This window comes from Lutra lutra, chromosome 5, assembly GCF_902655055.1.
Source record: "Lutra lutra chromosome 5, mLutLut1.2, whole genome shotgun sequence".
Classification (NCBI taxonomy): domain Eukaryota; kingdom Metazoa; phylum Chordata; class Mammalia; order Carnivora; family Mustelidae; genus Lutra; species Lutra lutra.
Genome location: NC_062282.1, coordinates 95524530 through 95542503, shown reverse-complemented (window position 1 = coordinate 95542503; position 17974 = coordinate 95524530). Strand labels below are relative to the sequence as shown.

Genomic DNA, 17974 nt, shown 5'->3' with positions numbered 1-17974 from the left:
GCGGGGTCCGAGCCCGATGCAGGGTCTGAGCCCAATGTGGGGTAGGAGCCCAGGAGTCCAAAATCATGACCTGAGTGGAAGGCAGATGGTTAACTGACAGAGCCACCAGGGGCCCCTACATTAGACTTTATAAGGACTCCCCAGTAATCTTTGACTGGTATGGGAAAATACTAGCCATCATTATAGTAGGTGACTTTGTAATTAATTAAATGTCTGAACTCAAGCTGCTGATTAGAATTAGTATTATCCTGGAAGGAGATTTCTAGCAGACCCCCTTTAGATCCTTGTCCTATTGATTTTTTTTTTTTATTTTTTTTTTTTTTTTTTGGTTTTTGGTTTTTGGTTTTATTTTGTTTTTGTTTTTGTGAGTTTTTTTGTTTTGTTTTGGTTTGGGTTTTTTTGTACAATAAGGTGTTTATGTTAAAGCACAGGCACAGGACCTGTGGGTATGAAGAGATGTCCTATGGAATATTTTTTTATTTTATTTATTTATTTATTTTTAAGATTTTATTTATTTATCTGACAGAGAGAGATCACAGATAGGCAGAGAGGCAGGCAGAGATTGGGGGAAGCAGGCTCCCCGCTGAGCAGAGAGCCCAATCCAGGGCTTGATCCCAGGACCCTGAGATCTCGACCCAAGCCAAAGGCAGAGGCCTAACCCACTAAGCCACCCAGGCGCCCTGAGATGTCCTATGGAATATTTTTAATAGGAGTTTATATAAATAGGTAGAAGGCATGGTGATGAAAACATGCAAATGATAAGAAACTAAGGGAGCTAGATAGTAAATATACTGGATGACAGAATTAGGACTGTATTTTTCAGTTGGCTGGAACTAGGCCAAATAAAATGGGGATAATATTTAGTGGAGGTACTTAGAATATCTTTCTTGGTTTTAAAACACTGAAGAATGAAGGAAACCTATCTTAGCTAGATATATGAAAGAAGCTTAGGCATTTTAGATGATAGTCAGCAGGGTAAAATAGATGTCCAAAAGCTGATGATGAATAAACTTGATGAATAAAATTCCAGCACCTGTAAGTATGGAAGTGTGTCTTCCTTTTCATCTTTGCTGTTTAAATCACATTTGTATCATATGGAGACTGGATTGAAAAAGAAAAAACAAGATAAATTAAACACATTTAGAGAACACCCATGATATGAGGGGCTGCAAGGCTATGGCTTATGAAAAATAATTGAAGGAACTAATGATGACTAATATGGCGAAAACTCAGGGCTCATAATGCCTGTTTTCAAATATTTGAGGGGTTCTTGGCTCGGATTAGAATGGGATTTATTCTCAGTCATTCCAAGGAAAAAGGAAGCAGTGAGTTGATTTAACATTAGGAACTGTCAAGAACTATTGAAAGTTGAACAAGGCTCCCTGCGAAGTAAGTTTCCTGTCCTGAAGCTGTATAAATACTATTTGGAATGCCATTTGTTTGAGATATTTTGATTGGAGAGTTCAAACATTAGACTTTCGATAACATGAATATATATATTATGTATAATATAATTTATCCATTATATATTTGTAGATAGTTTGAATTGTGTATCTTCTTGTAATTGCAAAAGTTTTCAGTCTCTTAGAGGTTGTTTGAACTTTGTTTTTATGAACCTGTTTAATACAAGCAGATTGTTTACTTTCAGAATTCTTTTAAAATCACCTAATTAAAAATACTTGGTTTTGGTATACCTGGTACCATAGCAGTTAAGAAATATTACATTTAAAAATTTTTGTGATAACTATAGTCTAATCTGCCATTGGCAGAATTGAATTGTTAATTTTTTGTTATTCACATTTCTGTCAAAGAAAAACATTCAAGAATCAACTGTACAGCTGATAACACTGCATGAAATGTTAGAGGTAAGTGTTTTGTGTAGTTGTTTTGTCTTCAAGATTTCTTTTAATTAGTGATTTCTGAACGATTATACACAGGGTCAAAGCAGAAAATAATGTGTAAGTTCTTAAATATACTAAACTTTATTAAATATATTTATATTAATTTATCTTTAGTATAAGACTGGGTCTATTTTTTATATCTTACTAGAAGGAATATTGTCATTTTTTTAAAAGAACACAAAATTGGGGACTAGCCCTTAATCATATTCCCAAGATTATTACTTTAAAAAAATTTTTATGATGTTATTTAGGATTTGCACAGTGAAACCCTATGCTTTTACATGGATGGAATCTTTAGTTGGCATCTCTATTCTATCTGAACTACATGTTTAAGGTTTCTTTCCAGAAAGTTGCAGAAACTTGTTCACAGTTTTAAAGATGTTTCCATTTATTAATATCTGCAGTTTTTTTTAAAGGAAGAAAATTATTTAAGTTAATACATAGATATTATAACAAGCAATTATTCAAAATGAAAAGAGATTAACATTCTTTGGTAAACAAATTTTTAATGTTTTATTATAACTATCATTTTTTTACTAAGTATGGTATATCTTAAACGATATTTTTTCCTAGATTCTTTTAAATAGATTATTTGATGTTCCACATGATCCATATGTCAAAATTAGTGATTCTTTTTGGCCACCTTATATTGAGCTGCTCCTTCGTAATGGAATTGCCTTGAGACATCCAGAAGATCCAACCCGAATAAGATTAGAAGCCTTCCATCAGTAAAAGATGGTCTCTTTTTTTACACAGTACTTAACGAATCTTGTCGTTTAAGGGTAATAGAAACACTGAGGATTTACTTGGATAAAGAACATTATTTGCAAATCAAAGTACATAGTCCCTCTTCCTTTTATCCATAAAATGGTATGTGCCATCTACTATTCATTTATAAATGATTCTTTCAATTCAGTCAGTGCTTTGGTGGTTTCAACCGGATGGAAAAGAATGGAAGTAAAAATATTCTAGACTTAATAATTCTAAAAATTTTTATATACCTTCTGCAATATTCTTTGGGAAATTCTTTGTTAATTTATAATATTGCTTATGTAATTTTTTCCTTTTGAAATTTATGACTATCTTATGCATTTTGCGTTCCATTTCGTGCTTATATCTTTAAATTTAGGAATTATAATGGAAAGTCCATGTAATTTGCAGGTAGTTTTTAAATTGAGAGTATCTGATGTAGATGGAGTACATAATTTAAAAGCATGTAGTCAGTCTGTTTCATAAATACTGCCTTATTTCTGGATTTGTTAAAAATTGGAACAGAAAAAACTAATGGATTAATGTAGCATGAAAACTATATTTTAGTATGTATTATATAACAAGCAATACTATATATATAATCATTCTTGATTCTGTTATTGTTAACAAAATTGTGTTCATAAAATTTTGTTAATTCTCCATGAACTTTCTGTAAATAAAATTTTCTTATCTAAAAATCTCTAGCTTTTCTGGTGATGTGGCATGATATTTTAATAAATTAATTAAATAGATTTTTTTCATAGGTTAAAAAATGAGGATAATGGGGCGCCTGGGTGGCTCAGTGGGTTAAAGCCTCTGCCTTCGGCTCAGGTCATGATCCCAGGGTCCTGGGATCGAGCCCCGCATCGGGCTCTCTGCTCTGCAGGGAGCCTGCTTCCTCCTCTCTCTCTCTCTGCCTGCCTCTCTGCCTACTTGTGATCTCTCTCTGTCAAATAAATAAATAAAATCTTTAAAAAAAAATAAAATAAGGGGCGCCTGGGTGGCTCAGTGGGTTAAGCCGCTGCCTTCGGCTCAGGTCATGATCCCAGGTCCTCGGTTCGAGCCCCACGTCAGGCTTTCTGCTCAGCAGGGAGCCTGCTTCCTCCTCTCTCTCTGCCTGCCTCTCTGCCTACTTGTGATTTCTCTCTGTCAAATAAATAAATAAAATCTTAAAAAATAATAATAATAAAATAAAATAAAAAATGAGGATATTATAAGACTCATTCAAGATTATAAACAAGCTAAACTAGAGAATTCCAAATCCTCTTAGTATCATTAGTTTTCTAAGAGGACTTAGTGTGTACTTTTATATTTGAAAAAGCTTTCTAATATTTATCATCCATATTTCTTTCTTACCTTACTTTAATTTTTTTTAAGTAAGCAAATACTATTCCGAGTATATCTTATCCCTTTTAGAGAAAATACAAATACTGTTACATTTCAGAGAATGTTAAGTTCTTTTATGGGAAGATGACATATAAAGTACTTTGCTAGAATACTCCAATTCAGGTCAAAGGAATGAGTATCTTTTAAGTTCTTGAAGTTACTGAAGAAGGGAAATGGTTTAGTCGGTATAAACCTGACAATAATTCTACAAAGTAGGTAGTACTGTTGTCCATGAACTTCTTTGTGTTGCAAATTACAGAAAGAAATAGATAAAGCAGTAAACGTCTTGCTTTATTGGGTGAGTCTTCATTTCACATTTTACTCATAAAGATAATGGTTAGAATCTTTTGAGTCCAGTATCTTATAGAAGACATTTAAGAAAACTATGATGATTACATCTTATTTCTTCTTACAGACTTCTTACATAGCAAGATTATTTGCCCACTTTTGAGCTCAATTATAAACAAAAAGTAAGTTAGAGTAGAATTAGTCTTGATTTATATTCCATCTCAGCTTAGTTCTTGTAAGCTTTCTGTGGTTTTGAGAATGTTAGAGAAAATGTTTCAAGTTCTGAGGACCTTTATGTGTTTTCAGTTTCATTGCTTTAAGATAATTACTGAAATCTATTAAGACTTAGAATTGCTTTTTATTTTACTGACTCTTTTTTTTTTTTAAAGATTTTATTTATTTATTTGACAGAGAGAGATCACAAGTAGACAGAGAGGCAAGCAGAGAGAGAGAGGGAAGCAGGCTTCTCGCTGAGTAGAAAGCCCGATGCGGGACTCGATCCCAGGACCCTGAGATCATGACCTGAGCTGAAGGCAGCGGCTTAACCCACTGAGCCACCCAGGTGCCCCTATTTTACTGACTCTTAAATATGATCATGCAAAATATCAGAAAGTAATACCACATTCTAACTTTCCCACACCATATGGTGATGTTAGCTTAATTTAAAAACAAAAAATTGTTTTAGTCTACCAGAAAATATATTTAACTTTGTTATTGGTTGATGTGTATGTATGGACTGATTTGGAAGAAATTCTATCTCTATTTGGTTGATAATTCAATCCATTTGAATATGACTCATTGAGACTTCAGTTTTATATGGTTGTACAACTGTATTAACATTCCTGATACCCTATTGTCTTTAATTTTCTGTTGTATTTATTTAGCTATTAGTTCTTTTTTCACTATAACATATATTTGGATCAGATGTTTCTAAATAACATTTTTGCACATCAACACTTTGAAATCAAGACACTTGATCTTATTAATGTGTTAAAAAATAAGCATATATAGGGACGCCTGGGTGGCTCAGTTGGTTAAGCAGCTGCCTTCGGCTCAGGTCATGATCCCAGAGTCCTTGGATCGAGTCCCACATCGGGCTCCTTGCTCATCAGGGAGCCTGCTTCTCCCTCTGCCTCTGCCTGCCATTCTGTCTGCCTGTGCTTGCCCTCTCTCCCTCTCTCTCTCTGACAAATAAAAAAATAAAATCTTAAAAAAAAAATAAGCATATATATTACATAACACAAAATGTTTCTTAACATATTTTTTTTTAAAGATTTTATTTATTTATTTGACAGAGAGATCACAAGCAGGCAGAGAGGCAGGCAGAGAGAGAGGAGGAAGCAGGCTCCCTGCTGAGCAGAGAGCCCGATGCGGGGCTCGATCCCAGGACTCCGAGATCATGACCTGAGCCGAAGGCAGCGGCTCAACCCACTGAGCCACCCAGGCGCCCCTGTTTCTTAACATATTGACAACTATTTTACAATGATTTTTTAAACTAGGTATAATTGATATACATTTTACTAGTTTCAGGTGCACAACATAACGATTTTGTTTGTATATATTGCAAAATGACCACCACAACATCTGTCATCATAGTTAACAAATTTTTTTTTACTTGTGATGAGAACTTTTAAGATCTATTCTCTTTGCAAGTTTCCAAATATGCAGTACAGTATTAACTATAGTCCTCATGCTGTAAATGACTTCTTTATTTTATTTATTTTAATTATGTTAGCATACAGTACATCATTAGTTCTTGATATAGTATTCCACCCAGTGCTGGAGCACCAGTGCTCCAGGCAATACATGCCCTCCTTAATACCCATCACTGGGCTAACCCATTCCCACTGCTCCAAAACCCTAGTTTGTTTCCTGGAGTCCATAGTTAGTCTCTCATGATTTGTCTCCCCCTCCGATTCTCCCCAATTCATTTTTTTCTTCCTCCTCCTAATGTCCTCCATGCTATTCCTTATGTTCCACAAATAAGTAAAACCATATGATAATGGGCTTTCTCTGCTTGACTTATTTCACTTAGCATAATCTTCTCCAGTTCCATCCATGTTGGATATTCATCCTTTCTGATGGCTGAGTAATATTCCATTGTATATATGGACCATATCTCCTTTATCCATTTGTCTGTTGGAGGGTATCTCGGCTCTTTCCATAGTTTGACTATTGTGGACATTCCTGCTATGAACATTGGGGTGCATGTGGCCCTTTTCACTACATTTATATCTTTGGGGTAGACTTCTTTATTTTATAACTGTAAGTTTGTACCCTCTTTACTCATTTTAACCCTCTTTACTCATTTTGCCTACTCTCCACCCCACCCCTGCCTCTGGGAATGACCAATCTGTTGCTTTGTATCTATGAGCTTGTTTTATTGTTTTTAGGTTACACATATAGGTGAGTGAGATCATATGACCTATGACTTTTTCTCTTTTTCATTTAACATAATGCTCTCAAGGTCCATCCTTGTCACAAATGGTGAATTCCATTCATTTTTATAGATGAATAATATTCCATTGTATTTATATGCTACCTTTTCTTTATCTATTCATCCACTGATGGATCCTTAGGTTGCTTCCATATCTGGGCTATTGTCAATAATGCTTAAGTGAACATGGCGTTGAATATATCTTTTTGAGTTAGTGCTTTCATTAGTTTGCTTCTTTGTTGCTTTTACCAAGAATTATATTTTTCAATTCTATAGAACATCCTTTATTTGAAAGTGAAGTTAGGTTAATGGTAAGTGTATATTATAAACTCTAGGGCAATCACTATGAATATTTTTAGTATAATTGATATGCTAAGACAGGAGAGAAAATAGAATCATGTAAAATACTCCATTTAAACTAGAGAAGACAAAAATGGAAAACAAATGGAACAAAATTGGGGCGCCTGGGTGGCTCAGGGGGTTAAAACCTTTGCCTTCAGCTCAGGTCATGATCCCAGGGTCCTGGGATCGAGCCCCACATCAGGCTCTCTGCTCAAGCCTGCTTCCCCCTATCTCTCTGCCTGCCTCTGTGTCTCCTTGTGATCTCTGTCTGTCAAATAAATAAATAAAATCTTTAAAAAAAAATGGAAAACAAAGGGAACAAAAGCAATGAATAGAAAATGGTAACAAATATGGTAGATATTACTCCAGATAATAATTATTTAATAATCATTTTGAATGCGCATGGACTAAATACACCAATTCAGGAAAGACTGTCAAAGTGGTTAAAAAAAGAAGACTCAGACTCTGTTTTCTGCAAGAAACCCATCTGAAATATAAGGATTCAGATAAAGAATAAAGGGACGGAGAAAGATATGCCATGCTAACATTAATCAAAAGAAACCTGGACTTAGCTACATTAATTTGAAACAAAACAGAATTCAGAGCAAGGAAAATGATATGGGATTACAGGAACTTTGCATACTGATAAAGCTATCAGTTCTCCAAAAAGACGTAATAATCTTTAATGTGTATGCATCTCACTTATCAGAATATATAAGGCAAAAACTAATAGAACTGCAAGAAGAAATGGATGAATTCACAGTTAGAGACTGCAACATTACTCTATCAATAATTACAGATCCAGCAGGCAGAAAACCAGTAAGGATATAGTTTAAGTGAACAGCACCATCAAACAACTCGATCTAATTGACATTTATAGGATAGTAATCCAGCAATAGCAGAATACACATTCTTTTCATGTACACATGGAACATTTTACTAAGACCACATTCTGCATCACCAATAAATTTCTAAAAGTAGACTACAAATTATGCTTTTGGACTACAATGGAACTAAACTATAAATCAATAACAGATAACTGGAAAAATCCCAAAATATTGGGAGATTAAACAACATCTAAACAAATACATTAAGGTATCTCAAAAGAGATACATTTCAAAAGAAATGCTTAAATATTTTGTACTCAGTGAAAATATAACTCCTCAAAATTTGTGAGATGCAACAAAAGTGGAGGTTAGAGAGAAATTTATAGCATTGAATATATTAGAAAAGACAAAAGTTCTAAATCAATAATCTTAAGATTTCACCTTAGGAAATGAGAAAAGGAGGAGCAAATTAAATCCAAAGTAGGTACACATGGCTGATTCACTTGGGTAAAGTATGTGATTCTTGGTTTCAGCATTGTGAGCTCAAGACCCATGTTGGGTGTACAGATAACTAATTAAATCCAAAATAATAAGAAAAATGATAAAAAAAATAGAGTAGAAATCAAGGAAAATGAAAACAGGATATCGATTCAAATAATCATTGAAACTAAAAGCTGGCTATTTGAAAATATCAATAAAACTGATAAATCTCTTGCCAGGCTAACCAAGAAAGAAAGGAGACAGATTAATATCAGAAATGAAAAGAGGGGCCAGCAGTACTGAACCCAGGAATTAAAAGGATAAATAAAGCTATATCATGAACAACTCTATACCCACAAATTTTAAAGCTTAGATGAAATGGACCAGTTCTGTGAAAGACATAATCTACCAAAACATACACAAGGAAAAATAGCTAGACTGCATAAGGCTATATCTGTTAAGGAAATGGAATCAACAATAAGCTTCCCAAATAGAAAATATAAGACCTAGATGGTTTCAGTGGTTAATTCTACCAAACATATAAGAAGGAAATCATGTCAATTCTGTACAGTCCATCCCAGAAAATAGAAGCAGAGAGAACAGTTCCTCATTCTATAAGGCCAGTATTACCAGAATACTAAAACCAGACAGAGAGATTATAAGAAAGGAAAGTTACAGATAGATACCTGTCATGAACATAGGTGCAAAAAATCCCAAATAAAACAAATTCAACATTGTAGAACAAAAATTTATCCAGTGCCAAGTAGCATTTGTTCCAGATATACAAAACTGGTTCAACATTCAAAAAATCGATTAATGTAATTCATGACATCATCAGACTAAAGCTGAAAAATCGTGACCATACCAATAATAGATTACAAAAAAAGCCATTTTCCAACTCACATTCATGATAAAAACTCTCAGCAAGCTAGAAATAGAAATTGATTCTAAAGTTTATGCAGAAAGGCAAATGATCCAGCGTAGCTACAAAATACTGAAGAACAAATATGGAAGACTGATACCAACTTTGAGATTTACTATAAAGCTACAGTACCCAAGCCACTGCCTTGATATTGATGAAAGAAGAGACGTCAATGTAACAGAATAGAGAGCTCAGGAATAAGACCCATACAGATATAGTCAGCTGGTCTTTGACAAAGGAGTAAAGATAATCTAGTAAAGTTGAGTCTTTTCCAACAAATCATGGTAGAACATGCACATGCCAAAAAAAGAAAAAAACATGGACACTGACATACCTTTAACAAAAATTGATCATAGAGCTAAATGTAAAATGCACAGCTATAAAAAAATACATAGGAGTGTTATGTTCTATTCTAGAACACAAGAGGTAATCTAGTCTGACCTTGGGTTTTGTGATGCCTTAAAAAAAAAAGATTTATTTATTTAGAGAGTGTGCACATGAGTTGGGGGGAGGGACAGATGAAGAAGGAGAGGGAAACCTCAGTGACTGTGCTAAGACGGAGTCAACACATTGCTCAATCTCACCACCCTGAGATTGTGACCTGAGCCAAAACCAAGAATCAGATCCTTACCTGACTGTACTACCCAGGTCCCCCTCACGATGACTTTTTAGACACAATACCAAAATTACAATCCATGAGAGAAAAAATAAATTGGTCTTCATTAAAATTTAAAATTTCTGCTTTGTTGAAGGCACTGTTAGAATGAAAAAATAAGCCACAGACTGAGAGAAAATATTTGCAACATACATATCTCTTAAAGATAACAGAAGTAACCAAAATATACAAAGAACTCTTAAAATTCAACAATAGACAACAAATACACCAACTAAAAAGAAGACAAAAGGCCAGAACACTCACTTCACCATAGATGATACAGAGACAGCAAATAAGATGAAATGATTTCCACATCATATGTCATTCGGGAAATGTAAACAACAGTGAGATACCACTGCAAATTTACTAGAATGGCCAAAATCAAAACACTGATAACATCAAATGCTGGTGAAAATGTGGACCAACAGGAACTCTCATTCATTGCTGGTGGGAATGCAAAATTATACAGCCACTGTGGAAAGCAGTTTGGTATTTCTTAACAATACTTTGTAGATACTTGCTAACCAACCAATTATGCTGTATTTACCCAAATGCGTTGAAAATTTATGTCCACATAAAACCTTGCACACACAAGTGTTATAGCAGGACTTTTTCATAATTGCCAAAAATTGAAAGCAATATAGCTGTTCTTCAACAAGCAAAAGTATAAACAAAATGTGGTACATTCATATGATAAAATATCACTCAGCCACATTGTGGTTACCTTAACATACCTACTTGCAGTATGACCAGTTCCAGAAAGTGCTCAGTATCCAAAAATGAGTAACCCTGGAGTTTTGCAGTCAGCAAGAACAAACAGGAATGATCATGTCCTAAGGAAGACTGCCTCTCCTAATACAGATAAGAGACCAAACATATTAATCATAACAATGAGACTCTCCTTAATCCAAAAAGCAAAATTCAACTGCAATATACAGGAGACATATACAAAATAATTCAGAAAGGCTAAACACAAAGGGATGGAGAAAAGTCTATAAAGCATTTGGGCATTTTTGGCCCATTTGGAATTGGATTGTCTGTTATCTTACGGAGTTTTGAGAATTTTTGCATATTCTGGAAACGAATCCTTTATCAGATCTATGATTTACAAGTACTAGACAGGCTCTTGGATGAGGAAAACAGCAATGGTAGACTGGTGAAATTTGAGTGGGATCTATAATTTAGTTAGTAGTATTGTACCAATGGTAGTCTACTGAGCTCAGTAATTTTTAATTTAGTTATATAAGATGTTAACATTAGGGAAACTAGGTGAGAGATATATAGGAACTCTCTGTACTACTTTTGCAACTTTAAAATTAGTTTAAAATAAAAAGCTAAAAAAATAAGACTTCAAAGTGATAAGAATGAGTTCTCACTCATTAGTGTACTCTTTACTATAATTTTTAGCATTGATAAAATTTAAAAGAAAAGAAAAAAATAGAGAGTTAAAAGCTAGATAAACATTGATGGCTCAGAAATCAGAAGAAAAATAGCTATGAGTGGAAACGATGCCGTAGTTGTATTTGCCTCTGGATTTAGAAAATACTTAGTAAATATGAGAATTTGTTTTTTTTTTAAATATTTTATTTATTTATTTGACACACAGAGATCAAAAATAGGCAGAGAGGCAGCCAGAGAGAGAGCGGGAAGCAGGCTCCCTGCTGAGCAGAGAGCCTGATGCGGGGCTTGATCCTAGGACCCTGAGATCATGCCTGAGCTGAAGGCAGAGGCTTAACCCACTGAGACACCCAGGTGCCCTAAATATGAGAATTTGATTCTTTCCTGGAAAAGAATATTATACTTCTCCATATGAGAAGGAGGATTAGAATCAAGGCCTCTGAATGAAGCTAATGGCTTGAGTGAGTCTCCATAGCCAAAACTTCTGTGAAAGGAGATCTAAAACAAAAACTACTGAGGCTTATAACAAGCTGTGAACCTAGCGAGGTGTAAGAGAAAGATGCAAAGATACAGCTTTAGGACCAGGAAGTAAGTGGGGATATGTGAAATACCCACTGATTCTCAGATGGGTGTAATAGCTAGTCTCCAAGATCAATGATCCTTCTCTGCTGGTATTCATGTCTTTAGGTAGCCCCTTCACATATGTCAGTGTTGGTTTTTGTGACCAGTAGAATATGGCAAACAGACAGTGTGTAGTTTTGAAGACTAGCTCATAAAACACATTGCCACTTCTTTTTTTTTTTTTTTAAGATTTATTTATTTGAGAGAGAGAGAGCATGAGCAAGAGCGGCAGAGTGAGAGGGAGAGAGAATCTCAAGCAGATTCTGCACTGAGCACAGAGCCTGACTTGGGGCTTGATTTTATGACTCTGAGATCCTGACCTAAGCTGAAACCAAGAATCAGACATTGCACCGACTGTGTCATCCAGGCACTCCTGTATCTTCTGTCTTGTACTCATTTGGATTGCTAAGCTCTGGAAGAAGCCTGACACCATGATTGACAACACTCAGTTTGTATTGAGGGACAGAGGAGCAGACATTGAGGTCCCCTGCCAACAAAGCACCACTGTCTCAGCTGTGTAAGTGAACCACTTTCAGCCTTCAGATAACTAACCCTGGCCAAAATCTTGACAGCAACCTCATGAAAGACCCTGAGCCAGAATTACTCAGCTAAATTATTTCTGAATTTCTGAAACACTGAAATGGTGAGAAAATACATGTTTATTGTTTTAAGTCATTAACTTTTGGATTATTTTATTATATAGTAATAAATAATTTTATCATGGAAATGTTTAAACACTGTAGTAACTGGTTATGGACTTGGGGCTGGAAGAGACTAGCAACTTAAAAGCAATTTTAAAATTCCTAAGTAAAAAAGGGTCAAAAAAGAGGAGGAGAAAATGAATAAAAATGGCAAACCATAAACATAACAGTTTTCCTAGTCAAATGACCATGGAAAGCAAATATTAAATCAGTGAAAAAATTTAATGCAAAGACAACCAGGGCAGCATTTTTTTTTGGCCTCTGTTCTTCCTACTTTCTAAGGGAACTAAATTTTGTTTGGATAATCCATTCTTGTCTACACAGCCATGTATTTAGCTAAACTGAACATGGCTGTCTGAATCCCCTTTTTAGTGATTTACTTAGGAATACATTTGATGCAATATTGACTTAATATATATGTCTTCTGAGGAACTTCTGGGATAGATTTTTTTTCCTGAGTAAAAAAATATACAGGAGGAGATGACTTCTTTTCTTCTGCTGGATGTTATAGGGTCTTTGTGGAACATCTGGAACTGTTTAGCCATTTTGTAACCATAAGGAGAGCTGCCATGGGCAAATCTGGCATATTTAGTATGGCAGAGTCGCAAAAGAGAGAGAACAAATTCTGATAATGTTATTGAGCCAGTGAATTAGTTGACCCTAGGGATGCTTTACTAGGGAACATGATATATAAGATAATAAATTCTCCTTCTGGTTTTAGTAAATTGAGACAGATTTTTTATGTTACTTGAAACTGAAGGTATCCTACCTGGTAGCAACATCCAACAAATGGAGCATTCACTCTCAATGAAATTAATTTTATGGATTATCTGATGAAGACTTTAAGATATGTATTTTGAAATTGTTTGAAGAAATAAGTTTCTTCTATCTAAAAAGGGCTGCAGGAACACCTTGGTGGCTCAGTTGGTTAAGCGTCTGCCTTTGGCTAAGGTCATGATCCTGAGGTCCTGGGATCCGAGTCCTGCATCCGGCTTCCTGCTCTGTGGGGAGACTGCTTCTCCTTCTGATTGCTGCTCCCTCTGCTTGAGCTCTCTCTCTGTCTTTAAAATAATAAAGTCTTTAAAAAAAAAGAGAGAATGATGAATAAGTAATATTTGAATAGATAAGAGCTGAAACATTTTCAGTATGCAGAACAACTCAGAAAAACATGTTCACTGAATACTGTGCAAGATAAATAAAGGTAAAACCACATCATGAAATAGTTTAGTGAAACTGCAAAACATCAAGGACAAAGAGTTTTCAAAGATAGTAAGGAGAAAAGATAGGTTAGCAAGATAGAAATAGCACTTACCTTTAATCTGCAACAATCTGCAATAACAGATATTGATGCTGAGGGGGGAAAAAGCCATCAGCCTAGAATTCTATAACTGGCTGAACTATTATTCAAGAATGAGGACAAAACAGATTTTCTGACATGAAAACTGAAAACCTTTCCTGCTGCATACTGTCCCTAAAAGAACTGTTAGTAGACATACTTCAACAAGGAGAAAAGCTAACTTAGGAGGAGTGTGGAGGATAAAAGCAGCACACAAATTTTAATATTAGTTATAAAAGGAAGACATGTAGAAAGAAAATGTTTCTGGAAAAGATTTTGCAAGGATGTCTACTTTGGAACATCTGGTTATTCAGATAAAAATTACAGCCTATGTTTAAAGAAAAAAAATCCCTCCAAGCTTTCCAAGTTTGCATTAGCATGTTCATAGTGGGAAAAAATATCAATTTTTCTACATCACTTCTGTATACTATATACACATAAGTTGTGATATACCTTTAGGCATTAGAGTACAGAATAATTTTTTGGTAGAAAGTTAATTTATGGGAAATACTCAAGGTTTTTTGGAAGACAGTGTTGGATTTCCCTCTTACTTCTGGCTTATTTAGGCTATAAAGTGTTCATTTTGACTGGAACATGATATGTATATTCTTATTTTCTAATGGCAGCAGGACAAAGGGTTGTTATTGCTCAGGACAATTGTATGTAATAAACTTTACAAAGAGACTTAAACATAAGAGAAAAAAAGTTAAAATGGGCTATATTAGAATTAGTAATTTCTGTGTAGAAAAAGGCTAAGTTCTTTTAAAGAGTTAGAAGGCATTGCATTGAATGGGAGAAAGTGTTTATAATATCTATATCCAACAAAGAACCCAAATCTGAAATATATAAGGAATACTCTCAAAGTCAGTAAATAGATATTTATCCCAGTTAAAAATTGTACTGGTAAAAAGACTATAGAGACACTTCACAATAGAGAATAAATATTTTTAAAATGTGTTAACAGTAAAGAAGAGAGAGTCTTGGTCTGTTCAGGCTGTTCTAACAAAATACCACAAACTGGGTACTTATAAAGAACATTTTTTTTTTTTTTGTCACAGTTGTGGAGCCTGGAAATTTGATATCAGGATGCCAGCATGGTCAGGTGAGGGTCTTCTTTGTGGTTCCTCGCCAGTACCTTTCCACTATGTCCTCACATGGTGGAAGGGGTGAGGGATCTCATAAATCTCATTTATAAGAACATTAATTCCATTTATGAGGGTTCTGCCCTTCTGACTTAACCATCTCCTACTACCATCATATTGGGCGTTAGGATTTCAACATATGAATTTTGAGAGGGACACAAACATTTGGACTGCAGCAGAGAGGAATTCTGATTTCTAAGATGAAATAAACACACTTTTCCGTATTTTTCCCACCAAAACTTTGCACATTATATGTAGAACTCTGAACATCATATGTAGAATACGTGTTAAGAAACTGAAAAGTGGGCTGAAAAAACCATACTGACTAGAGACTTAGAGCATTGGAGTTCCATTTTCTACATGGAAAAGACAAACTTGTTGATTTCTGTTTATGTCACATGAAGTTCATTTAGATATAGGAGTCATTGTTATCCCAGGGTGCTTTAGTGGCTCAGTTGGTTAAGCATCTAACTCTTGATTTCCGCTCAGGTCATGACCTCAGAGTCCTGAGATTGACTCCTGAGTTGGGCTCTGTGTGGGAGCCTTCTTCTCTCCCCCTGCCCACCCCTCTGCTCAAGCTCTCGCTCTCTAAAATAAATAAATAAATCTTTAACAAGCTTTGGCATATAAATGGTCTTTAAAGTCATTGGAAAGAGGCACCTGGGTGGCTCAGTAGATTAAGCCTCTGCCTTTGGCCCAGGTCATAATCTCAGGGTCCTGGGATCAGGCCCGCATCAGGCACTCTGCTAGGCAAGGAGCCTGCTTCCCCCTCTCTCTCTGCCTGCCTCTCTGCCTACTTGTGATCTCTCACTCTGTGTCAAATAAATAAAATCTTTAAAAAAAATAAATAAAGTCATTGGAATGCATACATTAATTAAAGGAAAAATTAGTTGATAAAGAATAGAATGGGTATCAGGACTCCTGGGCATTTTAATATTTAGTAATTTAGAAGGGAAGGAGGAAGTACCATTGGGGAAATAGGAAAACTAGAAGAGTACATTGTGACAACCCACGGGAAGAAATCACAACATTTCCAGAAGTTGGGAGTCATAAATGAATTGAATGTTGCTGTGAGTTCAAGGAAAGAACCACAAAATTGAACAACTGACTGGCAACATGGATGTCGGAAAAATCCTTATTTAGACTTCACTGTGTTCTCTCCCATTTGGAGCACAAAGCATTAACAATATATATCACTAAATGATGTAATTTATTGCATTTTCCCTTATCACACTTTAATCTTGTTTTCCAGTTTGTGAATTTATTGAGAAAAGGAACCTTATATTTTTATACTCCTTAGCCTTTTGCACAATGCTAATTGTTATTAGCATATTGGGGTTTATGTTTTTACCTCACTGGTATGCTTTGGCTTCATCTTCTCCATTTTGAATGTTAGATATTCTTTGTATAGTATGGTTATAAATCATTAATTATACTTTTCAATATGTTTTTTTTCTTTCTGCTATTAATCTCATACTCTAATAAAAAAGTAAATAAGAAAAGTAAATAAAGAAGAAAATAGTAAGTAGTTAAAACTGTTTTGGCACTGTGAAATTTCTGAAATTGCCAGATTAACTGTAATAACAAGTAACAGTAATCTTTCTTGTGGTGCCTGGGTGGCTCAGTCAGTTAAGTATCTGTCTTCAGCTCAGGTCATGAACTCAGGTCCTGGGATTAAGCCCCACATTGGGCTCCCTGCAGAGAGTCTGCTCCCTCTCTCTCTCAGTCCTTTCTCCCCACTCCCTCCACTGCTTATGCTCTCTCTCTCTCTCCAATAAATAAAATCTTAAAGAAATGGTAATTTCCTTTGTTTTTATAAAATTATAAATTATTCCCACAATACAGATCAAAATAATAGATATTCATTACCTTGAATTAGCAGATTTTTATCATTTTATGTTAATTCTAGTTGTTTTGTTTTTCAAATAAAATTCATAGTTTTAGTTGATGCCACTTTGTGCTCCTCCTTAGTCCTATTCTTTTCTCTCTTCCCCAGGTAACTATGATCTTCAAGAGACTATATTCTTCCTGTGAATGCTTTTGTAAGTTTGAAATACATATTATATATATATGTTTATATAAATTGTACCATATTATGTACATCCTATCCCAGTTTGAATCAATATAGCTATTGCAGTGTTTCAACTTAATGTTACATAATTTATTCATGTTGACATTTGTAGATTTAGTCCAGTTTAGTAATTCCAAACCAACATGAAATCAGAATTCATTTCATTTTTCTACAAATACAAGCAAACAGTCTAATTTTAAGAAATGCCTTGGTTTTATGGGGCACCTGGGTGGCTCAGTTGGTTAAGTATTTGCCCTCAGCTCAGGTCATCATCCCAGGGTCCTGGGATCAAGTCCTTCATTGGGCTCCCTGCTTCATGGGGAGCCTGCTTCTCTCTCTACCTCTGCTTCTCTCTCTGTCTCTCATGAATAAATAAATTTTTAAAAATCTTTTAAAAATGTCTTGGTTTTTACCTAAAAAATTAAATCTATGTCTATCTACCAATGAATAAAGAAGACGAGGTATTTATATACAGTGGAACATTACTCAGCCATAAAAAAGAATGAAATCTTGCCATTTGCAATGACATGGATGGAGCTAGAGTGTATTATGCTAAGTGGAATAAGTCTGTCAGAGAAAGATACCATATGATCTCACTCACATGTGGAATTTAAGAAAGAAAATATATGAATATATGGGAAGGGGGAAAAGAAAAATAGGAGAGAGGGAAACAAGCCATAAGAGACTCTTAACAATAGAGAACAAACTAAAGATTGA

General features: G+C 34.9%; 2 protein-coding genes across 6 annotated transcripts in view; both read left to right on the top strand.

Annotated features, from left to right (window-relative positions):
- Nucleotides 1-3276, top strand: part of CENPK (centromere protein K) — a 50530-nt gene extending 47254 nt beyond the window's left edge. For 3 of the 4 annotated variants that reach the window (XM_047729755.1, XM_047729753.1, XM_047729754.1), the window contains 2 exons: nucleotides 1812-1865; nucleotides 2475-3276. In XM_047729755.1, the coding sequence (XP_047585711.1) occupies nucleotides 1812-1865; nucleotides 2475-2633 (213 nt within the window). In that variant the 3' untranslated portion in view covers nucleotides 2634-3276. The remainder of the gene's footprint in view (nucleotides 1-1811; nucleotides 1866-2474) is intronic. The other variant, XR_007127418.1, reaches the window with a different exon arrangement.
- Nucleotides 3277-12480: 9204 nt separating this feature from the next.
- ADAMTS6 (ADAM metallopeptidase with thrombospondin type 1 motif 6) overlaps nucleotides 12481-17974 on the top strand; it is a 312212-nt gene continuing 306718 nt past the window's right edge. Inside the window, exons 1-2 of one of the 2 annotated variants that reach the window (XM_047730844.1) lie at nucleotides 12481-12524; nucleotides 17183-17228. The gene's annotated coding sequence lies outside the window, so the exon portion shown is untranslated. Of the gene's footprint in view, nucleotides 12525-15109; nucleotides 15147-17182; nucleotides 17229-17974 lie in introns of those variants that run through there. The other variant, XM_047730845.1, reaches the window with a different exon arrangement.